Raw genomic sequence first — 14939 nt, forward strand, 5'->3', positions numbered from 1 at the left:
AGTCTCTGGCGCCCTCTGCTGTCTCAGACATGAACTGCAGTGAAATGTGAACATCAGAGGTCCACGCCTGCTGTGTGTTTCTGTGATACAGAGCCCTTAACAGACACCGCCTGTCACTGGAACTTTGTAATAGTCACTGAAAAAAATGTAATTACCATAGTACTACACCACTATGACAGTGCACAGGGCCTTTAGTAATACATTACTACCATAGTACTACACCACCATGACATAATGCAGGGCCTTTAGTAATACATTACTACCATAGTACTACACCACCATGACATAATGCAGGGCCTTTAGTAATAGACCTTCATTAGTACTACATCGCTATGACAGTTAATAAGTTATAGACTATTATTTACTAGTATGACCAAAGTACAGTAAGTTTTGCAGCTAAAATGGAGACATGAAGATCCATCTTTTAATGTGTAAAAAGTGGAATTATCCCAGTCATAAGGAATGCCCTGAATGAGATGATAGTGGTAAATATTCATAAAAAATGTAACAATGTGCTTGTGTGTGTTTGTGCGACAGTGTGTTCTATGGGTGTTTGTGTGATATTGAATTGCGTTTGTGAAACAATCAAGAGCTTTGAGACATTATTCTGATTATACTGTAATTGTATTAATGAAAATAATCAGTACATTCATACATCAAAATTGAACAATCATGGTTTATCATAAGGGTGGTTGGAAAAACAAGTATACAGTATTCTATTAGAGAAAGGCCTGACATGACAGGGAAAGTATTTCCTTGTGACCTCCAGCTTTTCCTATTATCTAGTATACATAGTGCTGTCCCCCGTTAGCTGCCACCATCTCATCTATTTTCCTGATCAGCTCAACTACCTGAGTCCTGTCTCTGCTCTTGTTTTCAAACCCATGATATCTCCCTCCACAGCTCCTGATCAACTCTTTTAGTCTAGGGTCCTGTTCCTCCACAAACTCGCTTATTGACTCACCAAGGAAATCTACACCGGTGAAGAGGATGATCATGTAGTCTTTCACCCTCTCCCCAAAGATCTTCTGGAGGGCCCTGACTGCATTCTGATCATCGTCAGTGAAGCGACCCACCTTTGTAACCAGCAGGAAGGCATGGGGGCCTGGGGCAGAGAGCTGAATGCTCTTACGGATCTCCTCTTCAACTTCAGTTGGATCTCTATCTGTGTGTAATACACCAGGAGTATCAACCACCAGTATTTCACGTGGGCTTGCGGTTGATGCTTGTTGACATGTTTGAGTGACAGATGAGGCTGTGGATGTGGACAGAAATGCTTCTCTCCCCAGAATGGTGTTCCCCACAGCACTCTTCCCCACGCCAGTGTTCCCAATCAGGACGATCCTCAGGGGTGGATCTGCAAACACAACATGGTTCTTTATTAATGAAGCAAATTCAAAACCTTCTAAAATCAGTGGTTCAAAAACCTTTTGTACTCTGTAGCGCCTGTGAAATACTGTCTTTGTATGGGGACCTGGGGTGGACAACTGAATACACTGACGGATATCCTCTTTCACTACAGCTTCATCTCTTTCTGGGTCTAATATACCAGGAGTATCAACCAGCAGAATATCACGTGGACTGGTGGTTGATGCTCGCTGACATGTAAGTGTAACAGTTAAAGCACCACTTCTTGAATCAAATTCTTTTCTCCCCAGAATGGTGTTGCCCACAGCACTCTTCCCCACTCCTGTTTTCCCAATCAGGATGATAATCAGTGGATCTGGAAACACAACATGGTTCTTTATTAATGAAGCAAATTCAAAATCTTCTAAAATCAGTGGTTCAAAAATGATTTGTACTCTGTTGCACCTGAGAAATACTGTCTTAGTTTTGTCATATTGGAATACACCAACAGAGGCCTGCCTGCCAGTTAAGCAGTCAAGACCCTACTTCATGCATAGACCTGCCTCAGACCTGCCACCTTGTTAAAAAGCAGTATGCAACCTCTCCACAAAGAATGCATTGTGCAGCGTGGACACCTTCAGTACACTTTTATGTTTAAATTCTTGTTGGTCTACTTATTATGCATTGTACTGTATGTGTTCAGAGTTATTCAATACAATATTACAAACTGTGGGATGAAAAATATATTTTGTTGCAACACCCTTCAATTCAAATTCAATCTTAAAGGGACACTGTGTGAGATTTTTAGTTGTTTATTTCCAAAATTCAGGCTACCCATTCACTAATGTTACCTTTTCTATAAATATTTACCACCACCATGAAATTAAAAGTATTCATTGTGACTGGAAAAATTGCATTTTTCATACATGAAAAGGGGAATCTTCTCCATAGTCCGCCATTTTGAATTTCCAGAAATAGCCATTTTTAGCTGCAAAAATGACTGTACTTGGGCCATACAAGAAAATATTAGTTTATTACTTCGTAAACTATCATGAAAAGGTCAAATTTGGCAATAGGCGACACAGTTTCAATGAGCAGCATAGTTGCAGTACCTTTTTTGACCATTTCCTGCACAGTGTCCCTTTAAAAAATAAATAAAACGATTTACATTGACAAAGTGGCTCAGTACATATGATCATTTAGAAAAGTTCAAAAGAAAATATTATATTGTGAAATGGGCTGGATTGTGAACGTATGCGGGAACTGCTTCATTGTGTTGACCCATTATGGGGGGGGGCTAGTGAGCCTAAATCATCATAAAGTAACAAGTAAAAAACTAGAATGGGTACTCGGTAGAGCGCAAACCTTCGCCTACGCCACTTATTTTTTTCTGGCCATCTTCAAAATGTGGGGCATAACATTCTCCAAATTTTTTTTGTTAGTTTCATTTAAATCGGACCGGAATATCGTAATATTACATTTTTGGCCCAGTCTTGACCTCTTATTCAATTCAGCATGCACACGTTCTTCTGGCATATAGTGCCTGGCAAAGAAAAACGTTTTTGACCTTTTTGTGACCTTGACCTTGACCTTTGACCCAATCACTCCCAAAAAGTAATCGGTTGTTCCTTGGGTCATGACCAATCATCCCACTAAATGTCATAAAAATCGGCTCAATTTACGTTTTGACCTTTTCGTGACCTTGACCTTGACCTTTGACCCAATCACTCCCAAAAAGTAATTGATTGTTCCCTGGGTCATGACCAATCATCCCACTAAATTTCATAAAAATCGGCTCAATTTACGTTTTTGACCTTTTCGTGACCTTGGCCTGGACCTTTGACCTTTGACCCAATCACTCCCAAAAACTAATCGATTGTTCCTTGGGTCATGGCCAATCATCCCACTAAATTTCATAAAAATCGGCTCAGTTCTTTCTGAGTTTGACCTTTTCGTGACCTTGACCTTGACCTTTGACCCAATCACTCCCAAAAAGTAATCGATTGTTCCTTGGGTCATGACCAATCATCCCACTAAATTTCATAAAAATCGGCTCAGTTCTGACTGAGTTATACGAAGTACAAACAAACATTTTGACCTTGACCTTTGACCTTTGACCCAATCACTCCCAAAAACTAATCGATTGTTCCTTGGGTCATGACCAATCATCCCACCAAATTTCATAAAAATCGGCTCAGTTCTGACTGAGTTATACGAAGTACATACAAACAAACAAACAAACATATTCACAAATAAATAAATAAATAAATAAATAAATAAATAAATAAATACACAGCGGTCAAAACATAACCTTCGCCGACTTTGTCTTGGCGAAGGTAACTATGACCACACAGCATTACAATTTACGACAATGTTGAATAATAGTTAGCTCTTCATCTCCACCCAAGGGGGTGTTTAGTGTGCTTTTGACCTCCTTTAACGTCATTACTGCTACACCTGTAAATCACCAGTGTCTATGTGACCTGCTATGCCCCACCTCGAGACCACCACCACAGCAATAATATACTGTACAATAAATAACTAGAAATGCACTGAGAGTGCAGATCTCTGCCAAGGAAGCTGTTTGATACGATATGTGACTATGTTACATCTTATATTTTTCAAATCTTTCTGCCTTGTTTATGTGGAGTTAGAAAATGGAATGTCAAAATTTGCCCCGTCCCACAATTCAATTTGTAGTCACTAGGTGTGTCTAGGCTAGCAATGGTGAAGATTTTTTTTTTTTAAATCACGTCATTGTGATACTTATCACCAACAAAATGTAATTACTTGTTCTGTTGGTCATTTCCAACAACTCCACAAAGGTTCATCGAAATCTGTTTCTTTGAGTTAGGCCTACCCTGCACTTTCCTGGTGAACCAGTAGCCTGTAATTATTATATGGTGTGACGTCGTCGGTCGAATGCTCCATTCATTTCAACGGGGCTCCCCAACGTTCGCACGTCTGTTATTTTTCGATAACGGACGGGTTGGTCTATAACAGACCGCTGTCAATGGCAACAAGACTTTTCACTGCTAAAGCGACTTTTCAACAAGACTCTAATCAGCTGCTGTGATAGACAGCACCTGTTGTCTAGGCTACCTGTTGCCTAGCGGTGTTCCACAACGGCACTGTTTTGTTTTGCGCAGCAACAATCTTTTGACATGAAAAATTATAATAAACTTAACATTAAATAAAGAAATGTCCCCGCTCCGCGTCGGGGTCTTAAGATTCTCTCTGTCGTGCTGCTATTCCACGGTAGCGACCTTCTCGCCGAACGTTAACCCTTACATAACAGGCTACTGGCACACTGCCCTTTCACGCCTCTCCGCAGGCGTGGTTTAGTCAAAGGATGCTTGCACGTGGTTGGAGCAACCTCATATGAATGACATGACACTTTGACCACTCACGTTGAAGCTTTGTGACGTAGGACGTGTCGTCACGTAAGCGCCGCCAGGTCGGGAACCAAAACAGAACAACCCGGTTGGGAGAAGAGCAATAACATCTTTGCCACTGAGAAATTCTTCCAAAACCATTCTCTGCTCGTCCTTTAGAAATTCAACTTGAGGTATTTTGGATAACACCGCTGAAATTGCTGCTTCCATCCCAACGCATGATAACTCCTCGCACGCCGCCATTACTGTTGTGATTCAGGGAGGGGGCGGGCACAGCCGAACTACCCTGGGGGAGGGTGTTGCGTTTGATAAACGTCATACCCACTGAAATCCCTCCCTACGATCCTGATTCGTCGTGCTGCCCCGGTTATTTCGAAAAAGGAGGAATTGAGCGAATCACGGGTGCACCAAAAGGTCTGTGTAGCCCAGACCCCTGGGCGTCAATACATAGCTTCTGGTTCACAAGGAAAACCCAGCACACAGACAGACAAACAAACAGACAGACAGACAAACAAACAAACAGACCAGCGCAACCAAAAACATCCTGCAGACAGACTGACAAACCAACTCGAACGAAAAGTATAATGGTGAACATGCCTGTATTGAAGGTTGTGTAGGCTGGTTTACTTTGACGGCCGCTGTTAACAACAGTGGTAACAATGATGGTGAAATATGCTGCTTGCAGGCCAGTGATGGTGTACTGGCAGGAGTCTCTGTGGACGGTGTGGATGTCTTTCTGGTCTCCAACTTTGATGATCTCCAGCAGGTAAGTCACCCGGTCCACTCCAGATGGTTTGGTCCATGTCACAGTGGCTCTGCGTGACCTAAAATTCACGTTCACCTGGAGATTCTGTGGAGGGGGAACCTCTGCAAGAGGAGAACATGTAGTCAGGGAACCATAGCAACATGTCTGAGGAACAACAAGTGTCCATTGTCATATAGAGATTCTGTGGAGGAGAGACCTGCAAATCATTTTGATGTCGTATGTACACACAGGAATCAAGCCTGCTGGTACTTCTTGTTGTTTGCTATCAACAATCAGCATCTACAATGCCCCAGCAATAATATATATTTTTTAATGTTTGTTTTTGTTTCCTTAGTGCAGTGGTTCCCAAAACTTGGGGTCGGGACCACTAGGGGTATCGTGGAGGTAGAGAAAGGGAGGTCACAGACAAAAGGGACTTGTATTCACATGTACTGTATGGTTAATCGATGTGCAAACCCCAACTCCATAGAAGTTGTGGCACCAGGTAAATTGTGAATAATAACAAAATACTGTAATTTTCACAACATCTGATTCTAACATTAGATGGAGAACAGTACAAAGAAAATATATCAACCATCAAAACCAACTAAAATCATTATTTGGGGGATATTCATGAATATAACATCTCAAAAGAGTTGGGACGGGGACAATAACAGTTAGAAAATGTTAAAGGAGAATAAAAACAAAACATAGGACAGCACTTAACAGTTAATTACATTGACAACTGATAAAAACAGTGTTAATTCCCACCTTGGACAGAGTTTGGACAGCTTAAATAGGGGGTATATTCTTTGTCATGTTCAGCAATGTTTTCCTTTCTGTAGTGCTCACAGTGTGATGGGTATTGACCAAAGGCTGGCCATTTTATCACCTGCTGGTCCTTATGATCAGGGCCGTAACCAGACATGTTCAAATACCGGGGTCAAATATGGCATGCTTTACTGCACACTGTACATTTACAATGCTTCAAACACTTCAGTCAAACTCTTAAGTTTTTTTCATTAACAAGGATAAATGGCGGTGGCGACGTATACAGACTTATTTTATCATTGTTGATGATCATATATCGATTTTACATTTTGCATTACTGAAAAAAACACAGAGGACATGACCTCTGTGTCCTAAATGGTAGTTACGGCCATGATTATGATGGAGCTAAACTGTTACAACATAGTGGAGAATGCAATTTGTCCTTACTATGTGGCAATAATCAAAGATCTCCCTTCAAAATATAATGCACAACCAGCTAAGTGACCTACTTTCAAAAAAATTAAGTAACATTAATTAAATAAAATTAAAGTTAAATAACATAAAAACCGTTTGTGCACAAACGTTAATTTTGCCTGCACAAACTTGCACAAACGATTCCAACCATTTTTGAGTCATTTGGATGTTGAGGGGGTGCTGAGTGACCTAAGGACACCAACCTCTTGAAATGCAAAGACAGTTTAGGCACAAACGCTCATTTTGCCTGCACAATCGTGCAGACACGAACAAAAATGCTTTTATTCATATTTTCAACATATGGGGTGCCAACTTCACACAGGTAGCCTAGGCTACTTTGATGGCTAACAGCCTGGGTCTGGCTTATTTGGTGCCCTAGGCGAGTTTGAGTTCTGGCAATACATTTGTGAATAGGAGAATGAGAAGGAAGTTATTTATGTGTTTTAAACTGGAGAGGGACAGAGTGAGGGAAAGGGAAAAGATGGGTGGGCTGTCATGCTTTTGAAGTACATAGGCCAACTATGCAATATATAGCCTGCTCTGGTCTGCAATGCTACATCACTCAGCATGATAACATACTGTATAAGCATATTATTATTATTGTCATTCTGGACTGGAAATGATGCAGTGTATTATCAAAACTAACAAGCTAATAAAGCAACACATTCAAGTGAATGGAAGGAGATGGCAACTAAAATTGCGTTGAATTTCACATTGTAATTTAACATATTGCACCAGTCTTACTTTACATTGCTTGTCAGCCTAAGCAAGTACGTATTATATCTAACAGGCAGGTGGGTGTTAATGAGTAGTGAGTAGGCTACTAACAGCTACTCTTACGGCCCGTCCCCACACAGCGAAATTCCGCTCCGCTCTCATTGACTTTGAATGGGGGCGATATTGAGCGATATTGACAGCGCGGAGGTGAAGCAATCCCGCCGCGGGACGCGATTTGATATAGGCAAGTTCTCTACAGGTCCTTCTCAAATAATGAGCATATTGTGTTAAAGTTCATTTTTCCCCCATAATGTAATGATAAAAATAAACGTTCATATGTTTTAGATTCATTGCACACCAACTGAAATATCTTAGGTCTTGTATTGTTTTAATATTATTATTATTAGACAACCTTTTCATGATATGCTAATTTTTTGAGATCGGAATTTTGGGTTTTCATGAGCTGTATGCCAAAATCATCAATATTTAAACAATACAAGACCTGAAATATTTCAGTTGGTGTGCACTGAATCTAAAACATATGAAAGTGTGCTTTTTATCATTACATTATGGGGGAAAAAATGAACTTTAACACAATATGCTAATTATTTGAGAAGGACCTGTATATCATGCAAATGAGATGGTCCAATAACCAATCAGATGGGCGTATATGTAGCAAGGGCGGGAGTTTTTTTTTTTTTTTGTAGAAAAACATGGCGGCGATTTCTGTGATTTCCAACATCACTTTTTTGCTTAATTTAAAGACCCTAAATGCTTATAAATGTCACAACTAACATGGATATATATGTAAAAATGCACCACAAACTTATGTAACACAAATAGGTTACCCCACATTGTCATTTGATCACTGGATGTTTTGAGCTAACTGTTAAAAAGGGCGTCTAGCTCTTTAAGGAAGCTTTGGACTGAGCGCGAGATTGCGTTCTGATTGAGAACGTTGGCTGCGCGAGCTTGCAGTGCCAGGAAGAAGATGCCAGCGCAGCTCAGAGCTGTCCGTTAAGTTTTAAGTTTACAGTTTAGTTGACATGTTTTAGCCATTTAGTTTGCTGTTTGATTCAAGAAGTGTGCGTACTGAAAACAGTGAGTAGTAATGCTGTCATATCTCGTATGTTTTTTTTAAAATATTTAGACAGTAATTTCGTGCTGGATGTTAGTTTAAATGTCGGCTGTCAGTCGAGTGAGACGTTACCGTTTGAATGTTTGATCTAATAACGTATGCCTAGATAATTATCTGCCTAGTGAAATCGGTAAATTTACATGTAGTCTTTATGTAGATTTCCAATAAGTAATTAGAAGTAAGAGGAAGAAGTGTCTTTATGTTTCAGTCGAGATATTTGTGTTTCATATTGATGCCGTCGTGCGTTAGGCACTTTATCTAGCCACTCGGTTATGTAGCCCGTTTGTATATGTAGCTGAGGTAATTCATTGCAAGTACTCATTATACTTTATTGTAGGGGCCTATATTTCTTTCTTATAGACCACACAGTCACACCCAAAGCAGCTATACAGTCCTTTCATCAAGCCCAATGGCTATCTAAGTTGTAATCCCTTCTTCAAGAATAAAGAACATTCACTTAAGAAAGTAACGGACTCATGTGCATTCATAAGAGTTCTGACCGACTCTCCACGGCGTTCTGAAATATCCAAGAACCACCTCACTTTAATCCCCTCAAACACTAACCGGGTAAGCTAACGTTAGCATTTTACCAGAACCAGGCAGCTACAAGCTTGTATGAGACTACTTCTTGTACTTCTATAACGATATAACGGGGCTTAAATATTATTTAGGATCAAAACGTTATCGTATTTAAGCCATGTAGACACTGTGTTCTGATAAAGATCACAAAATTAGTTAACTTCGGAATGCTGCAGCCTATCACAGAATGGCATGACCATTTAATGGTCAACTCTTCATTTTACTCCATACCCATTCTGCCTTCTGAGCGTACCTCCTCCACAGTGATGGTTATTGGAGACTCCTCTAATGATGTATTGACTTGGTTGATCAGTCATAGTAAATAGTATGTATGTAATAGTCATAGTAGTCAATAGAGCCTCATCAGTCGTGAATATTTGTGAATATTCCCACAGAGTGAGCTATAATAAAATGGGAGCAGGCAACAAAAATGTGAACTGCGAAGTGAAAGTATTGCCCATATTTACAGCCTTTGGGAAAAAATAATGTAGTGATAGTGTGAGACTAATCGAGTGAATAAACCAGCCGCAACGAGATTCAAGCAACAGAGAATCGCTTCTGTGCAGCAAGAGTGATGCGAGCGATTGAAGGGACTAAAGTATGTCTGTTAAAAGCAGAATACAAGCATTCCAACATTCCCATTGGCTGTGGCGGCTGTTTCAACTGTTCAACTACAAACTGTCGCTCTCATCGTGTGAATCGCCTCTAGTTGCCCGAATCACTTTTGACGCGCAACTCAATACAAAGTCAACTACTTCCATCGCTCGCCTCGCTCAGGTCGCGGCCGGTGTATTCGTGCGGTAAGACATTAGGTCAGGAGAGGTTGCTTCTAAGCCACAGTCAGCAGGTAACAGAGATGAAGGTTGCGTGCCCCCGTCCTAGTTTCAAACATAACAGAACCATCAGCGCTCGGTTGCAAGCTATTGCTGGCACAATGTCGTCATGGAACCTGTGTGAAGTAGCCTGTTTAAGGTCTGTTGCAGATATGATTGGATCCATATGGCAGGATTTTGATCCACGCTGGTAATACCTGAAGAATTACCACTAGTAATTCATACTATTAACTGACCTTTGACGTACCACATTAACGTATTAGTTAGTCCATATGACACCAACAGCAAGTCCTATGTGACTCGTTATAACTACTGACAGAATAATCATCACTTCATTCATGAATCATGTAATTCACCATTTTCACATTATTGTAAAGCATTACCAGAGTTTCTCACCTGTGTAAACAGCTCCCTCCACAGGTGTACTCTGGCGGCCATCTTGGCTGAGGGTGGCCACAGTGAAGTGGTACTTCTCTCCTGGAGTCAGCCCTGTCACATCTAAACTTGTACCTGTCACAGTAAAGCTGCGGTGCTTTTGAACACCTGTCCTGGTGACCTTGAAGGTGCTGTGGCCAGGAGCGCCCTCTGGAGGTGACCAGCGTAACGACACCGAGTCTGGCTGCACTGACACAAACTGGATCGGACCAGGAGGAGGAACACCTGCAGGAGAATGCAGAAGGGCCAGAGTTTAGAACATGCTTCACACCAGTCAGGACACGAAACACATATATATATATAATACAGATTATAAAACATGATATACCTTCTTTCATAGAAGATGTTGAAGATGTCTTTACAGGAGTCTGTATTAACACAAAAAAATATGCACTATATTACAGTGTTTCCCACCTCGCCAAAGACGCGACACCGCCTCGCCAACGTTCCAAAAAAAAAAAAATCTTATTGTTTTTCATAAACTGGCCGAGCGCTGCTTACAACAATAGCCAAACTACAACTCCCAGCATGCACGATAACAGACAACACTTAAGGGCCGTACACACACGTCGCTGCTAGTTACTCGCTCAGCGAATTAACTCAATAGAATGTCAAAGTGTTCCAGCGAGACTAGCAGGCGAATACTGTACAAGCGATGCGATGTAAGCGGATCCCGAGTTGAAAATATTTTATCGATTGAGGCGAGTAAGCGAGTAACCAATTGGAAGGCAGAGTTCGGTACTTCTCGCCTGTTCATTGGCAGTTAAAGCCGCGGGAACTTTCAGCGAACATTCCATGAAAGAGAGGCGAGTAGACGAGCAAGCGAGAAGCTAGCAGCGATGTGTGTGTGTACGGCCCTTTAGAAGAGACCTGCCCCGCCCCTTCTCTCTCAGAGTCGGACTCAGGAGGGGACGAAAGCTTTGCATGTGCAGCGTTGGGCTGGCTGGCTACTCCAGCAATAAGCGCAATGCTCGAAACCGCTATCCTGTTGGTCCCGGGGCAACGCCTGTGGGCATTGTCTCCTTCCCGTTCCTTTTTGTTATTTTTCTTGAAGTGTACAGAACTGTTTGTCAGTGTAACGCGCGGCACATTGCTCTCGTATTCGGGCCATGTCCATGCCTGTGTCACTCTAGCCCTATTGGCTTTTGTTTGCCTATTTTATCTAACCCAATTTGCTGTGCTAAGTGTGCTGTTTCCTACTTGACGCTTTTGGGGTTGAGGGAGATCATCACTGGGTTTTATTGGCTGATTCGGACCTTTGTGCAGTCCACCTAACTGACTGAAGTAGTATTTTTGTGGTCTATTTATAAAATACTTAAGAATAGAAATAACTGTGAACTGTTATCCGAACCCAGACTCTGGTGTCCTTCACGAACCTCTGTGCCTTGTTGTTACTGGTTTGTATCAAAATATATTCTGGGGTAATTAGTATGGGGTATATATTTTACGGTAATTAATTAAAATAATAATTACCAATTTCAAACAGATGATTGCACGACTACACCACTGGGGGACTTCCTCCCCAGAATATATTTTGATTCAAACCAGTAACACCAAGATCAAATCGGCATGCAATTTAAGAACACACATGATTAGTATACATTTGGCACATCAAACAAAAGCCAATAGGGCTAGAGTGATACAGGCATGGACATGGCCCGAAATACGAGAGCAATGTGCGTTATACTGACAAACAGTTCTGTACACTTCAAGAAAAATACCAAAAAGGAACGGGAAGGAAACGGTGCCCACAGGCGTGCGTGCCTGCCGAGGGCACAGGTGATCTCCACGCACACGTTACAACGTACAGGACCTACCACGCACACACATTCACACACACACACACACACACACACACACACACACACACACACACACACACACACACAGGCACAAGCATTCACACCGGTCAGGAGGGCAGCAAGAATCGGTCTTGCTCTAGAAGCATGCGCGCGTCTTTCCTCTGAGAGCGCGGTGCAATGACTTCCAGAGCTATTTTTCTTCCTGTGTAGAAGCTTAGCGCTGGATGACAAGGGGACTCGATGTGCTCAGGGTGGAGATGTCATCCCCCCCTGGCCCCTGCACACTGCAGTTGAACATACTTAAATATTTCAGGTGGCAACAGCCCAGGCGCGGAATGGCCGTCGGGAGATCGGGAACTTGTCCCGGTGGGCCGCGGCCGTGAAATGTAAGGTTTCAGCCACTTAGCTTCCTCAGCCAGCCCTATAATCTTGAAAATGTACTTTTATGCACTGACTTCCCACCTTCCACATATCTCTGTTCATAAATGACTGACTAGCCAGTATTTATACCGTGTACCAGATCGCAATACCTCACTGATGGTATCAAACAGTAAATTGGCCACACCCAGGGCTTTTTTTGAGGGGGAGCAAGGCGGAGCTAGCTCCGGAAGCTCTGACGCGCGCTCCGGAAGCTCTGAGGCGCGCTCCGGGAGCTCTGACGTGCGCTCCCCCAACTGGATCTTGACAAACGATATGATAATAATAATAATCATAATAATCATAATGATAATAAATAAATACATAAATTAAAGTTTGTTTCGTGTTAATGTCTGGTTTAAAATGTTGGTGATATCTCAATTCTAATTTGTCCCATGAAACGAGATAGGCTACTTATAACCACGTCTGATTTCAAAAGTGCTGGGGACAATTACCATAAACATGAGAGAGGTTTGAAAAATACTGGTTACAAACTAAGGCTATTACGTCCAATTTGAGGTTTCATAAAATTATAGCCGCGTTGCTTAGATAGCCTATCTAACGCGGCATCGTGGCCATATTAAACACTAAACGCCATCTGCGCTGTCTTGTTTATTTCTGATCCTACGCTGAGTCATCTTTATCTTAAACATTATTAACGCAACAGTAGGGGTCTGATTGGTTAACCCGCTGTCTAGCCTTGCATAGCCTACTGTAAAGTTTAAGTTATCAGCCAAGTTTAACCTACACCTTGCAGATAAATGTCGCGCTGCTCTTTGAGGTGGGAGTCTATCTGCTGTTGACAGGTGGACATTTGAAGACACAACGCATATTCTTGAGGGGGATTGAAAGCACCTTTCCTTGTTAATGACAAGTTAACCTTTACAAAATATCCAAGAAGCTTAATCATCTGCGATTGCTGTACACAGTTCAAAGGATATTTATTCAGCGAAGTTGTGGATATTTCCTGCCTATTTCTCCACTCCCGCGGTAACCCCGTGCTCCATGTCTGGCTGTCAAAGACGCAATCCAAAATGGAAAGAGTGCGCAAGTTTAAGACAAGCGGCACGACTTGTCGGACTCAAACCTATCAACGTCTGTCAGTGATATCGTGACATTTGTGATACGAACTCCGTGTTCAAATGCGTTCTGCTACTGAAGACTGGATAGCCTGTGAGCGCACGTGTTGTTGGCTTTTAAAATTGAGTTCTTGTTTGCTCGTTGTGTCTAATGCACAATGGTGCTATGCTTCATAAAAAATACATTTCAGACCTTGTATTTCCAGGTGCATGGTTTCATTTTAGTAACTGCATTTCTATTCAGTGACTGGAGATGTAGGTCTAACTGAATGAGTGGGGATCGAGGGCACTTTATAGGCCGAGGGATATCGAGGGATTTTAAACAAAAAAGATCAGTCTTAATTTACTTCAACATTAGTTATAATGGCGACTAGAAAAGGGGACCAGCAAATGTGATCTGGGCTTTGCGTTCTATTAATTTTATATGGTTATGCAGAGAGTATGAAACTGCGCAGGCCAGGGTAGCCTATGCGGTGCAACTGCGTGTTTCCGAATTCGCTCTCGGCACGTAGGTAGAGAAAGGATGCGTGATGCTGCGTTTACCAGAGCAAACTAACAAACTTTCCTTTTGGCATTGGCCTGCATGCTGAATAGTCCATTGTCTATTTTCCCAAATGAAATCAGAATATTCCCAGCACTAAGTAGCAGGTAGCCTATTTATACCGCTCCATATTTGTATTTGATATTGCGCATAGGCTACATCCCCATTCGGGTTTTCGAGCCCCGCTACACAGTCTTTCCAGTCCAGATTCACTTGCTCTGTGGTTATTGACTTGGGTTACGAACAGACTCCACCAAGTGGTAAGGAAGAGAACTGCACCTAACAGAAGCAATGGGTTTTGTTTTGATTTGTTAGAACTACCGGTATATCTCCTTATAGTCGAAATAATATTATTATCATACATATATTTATATGTGGCACATTTAGGATGTAGCCTATGTAATGTCTGAAGAAATGGAACAAAATAATTACCACACAAGATTCTGATGTGACCAGTGCTGGGTGTGTAGGCTAAACTGTGGTTAAAGTGAGTGATTGCAAGAAACAAAGACATTTGACGCGACGAAGACAGCGTTTTAAGGTAGGCCTACACCGTTTGGTTATACATTTTGTTGACTTATGGTTGTGCTTTGAAGTAGCTAGGTTTGGCTTATTTGCTGCATGGTGGGTTTATTGCACAATGTAGACAGACTTTTTGTAAGCTAT

At 41.7% G+C, this 14939-nt stretch overlaps 1 protein-coding gene across 1 annotated transcript; it reads right to left on the reverse strand.

The window, feature by feature from the left end:
* Nucleotides 1-694: 694 nt before the first annotated feature.
* Nucleotides 695-11551, reverse strand: LOC134440071 (GTPase IMAP family member 9-like). The gene is made up of 4 exons (XM_063189999.1): nt 11524-11551; nt 10396-10659; nt 5370-5609; nt 695-1357 (listed from the first exon to the last, which is right to left on the reverse strand). The coding sequence occupies exons 1-4, from the start codon at nt 11549-11551 to the stop codon at nt 783-785; spliced, it is 1107 nt and encodes a 368-aa protein (XP_063046069.1). The 3' UTR covers nt 695-782.
* Nucleotides 11552-14939: the final 3388 nt, after the last annotated feature.

The sequence above is a fragment of the Engraulis encrasicolus genome, chromosome 23 (genome assembly GCF_034702125.1).
Source record: "Engraulis encrasicolus isolate BLACKSEA-1 chromosome 23, IST_EnEncr_1.0, whole genome shotgun sequence".
Lineage (NCBI taxonomy): Eukaryota > Metazoa > Chordata > Actinopteri > Clupeiformes > Engraulidae > Engraulis > Engraulis encrasicolus.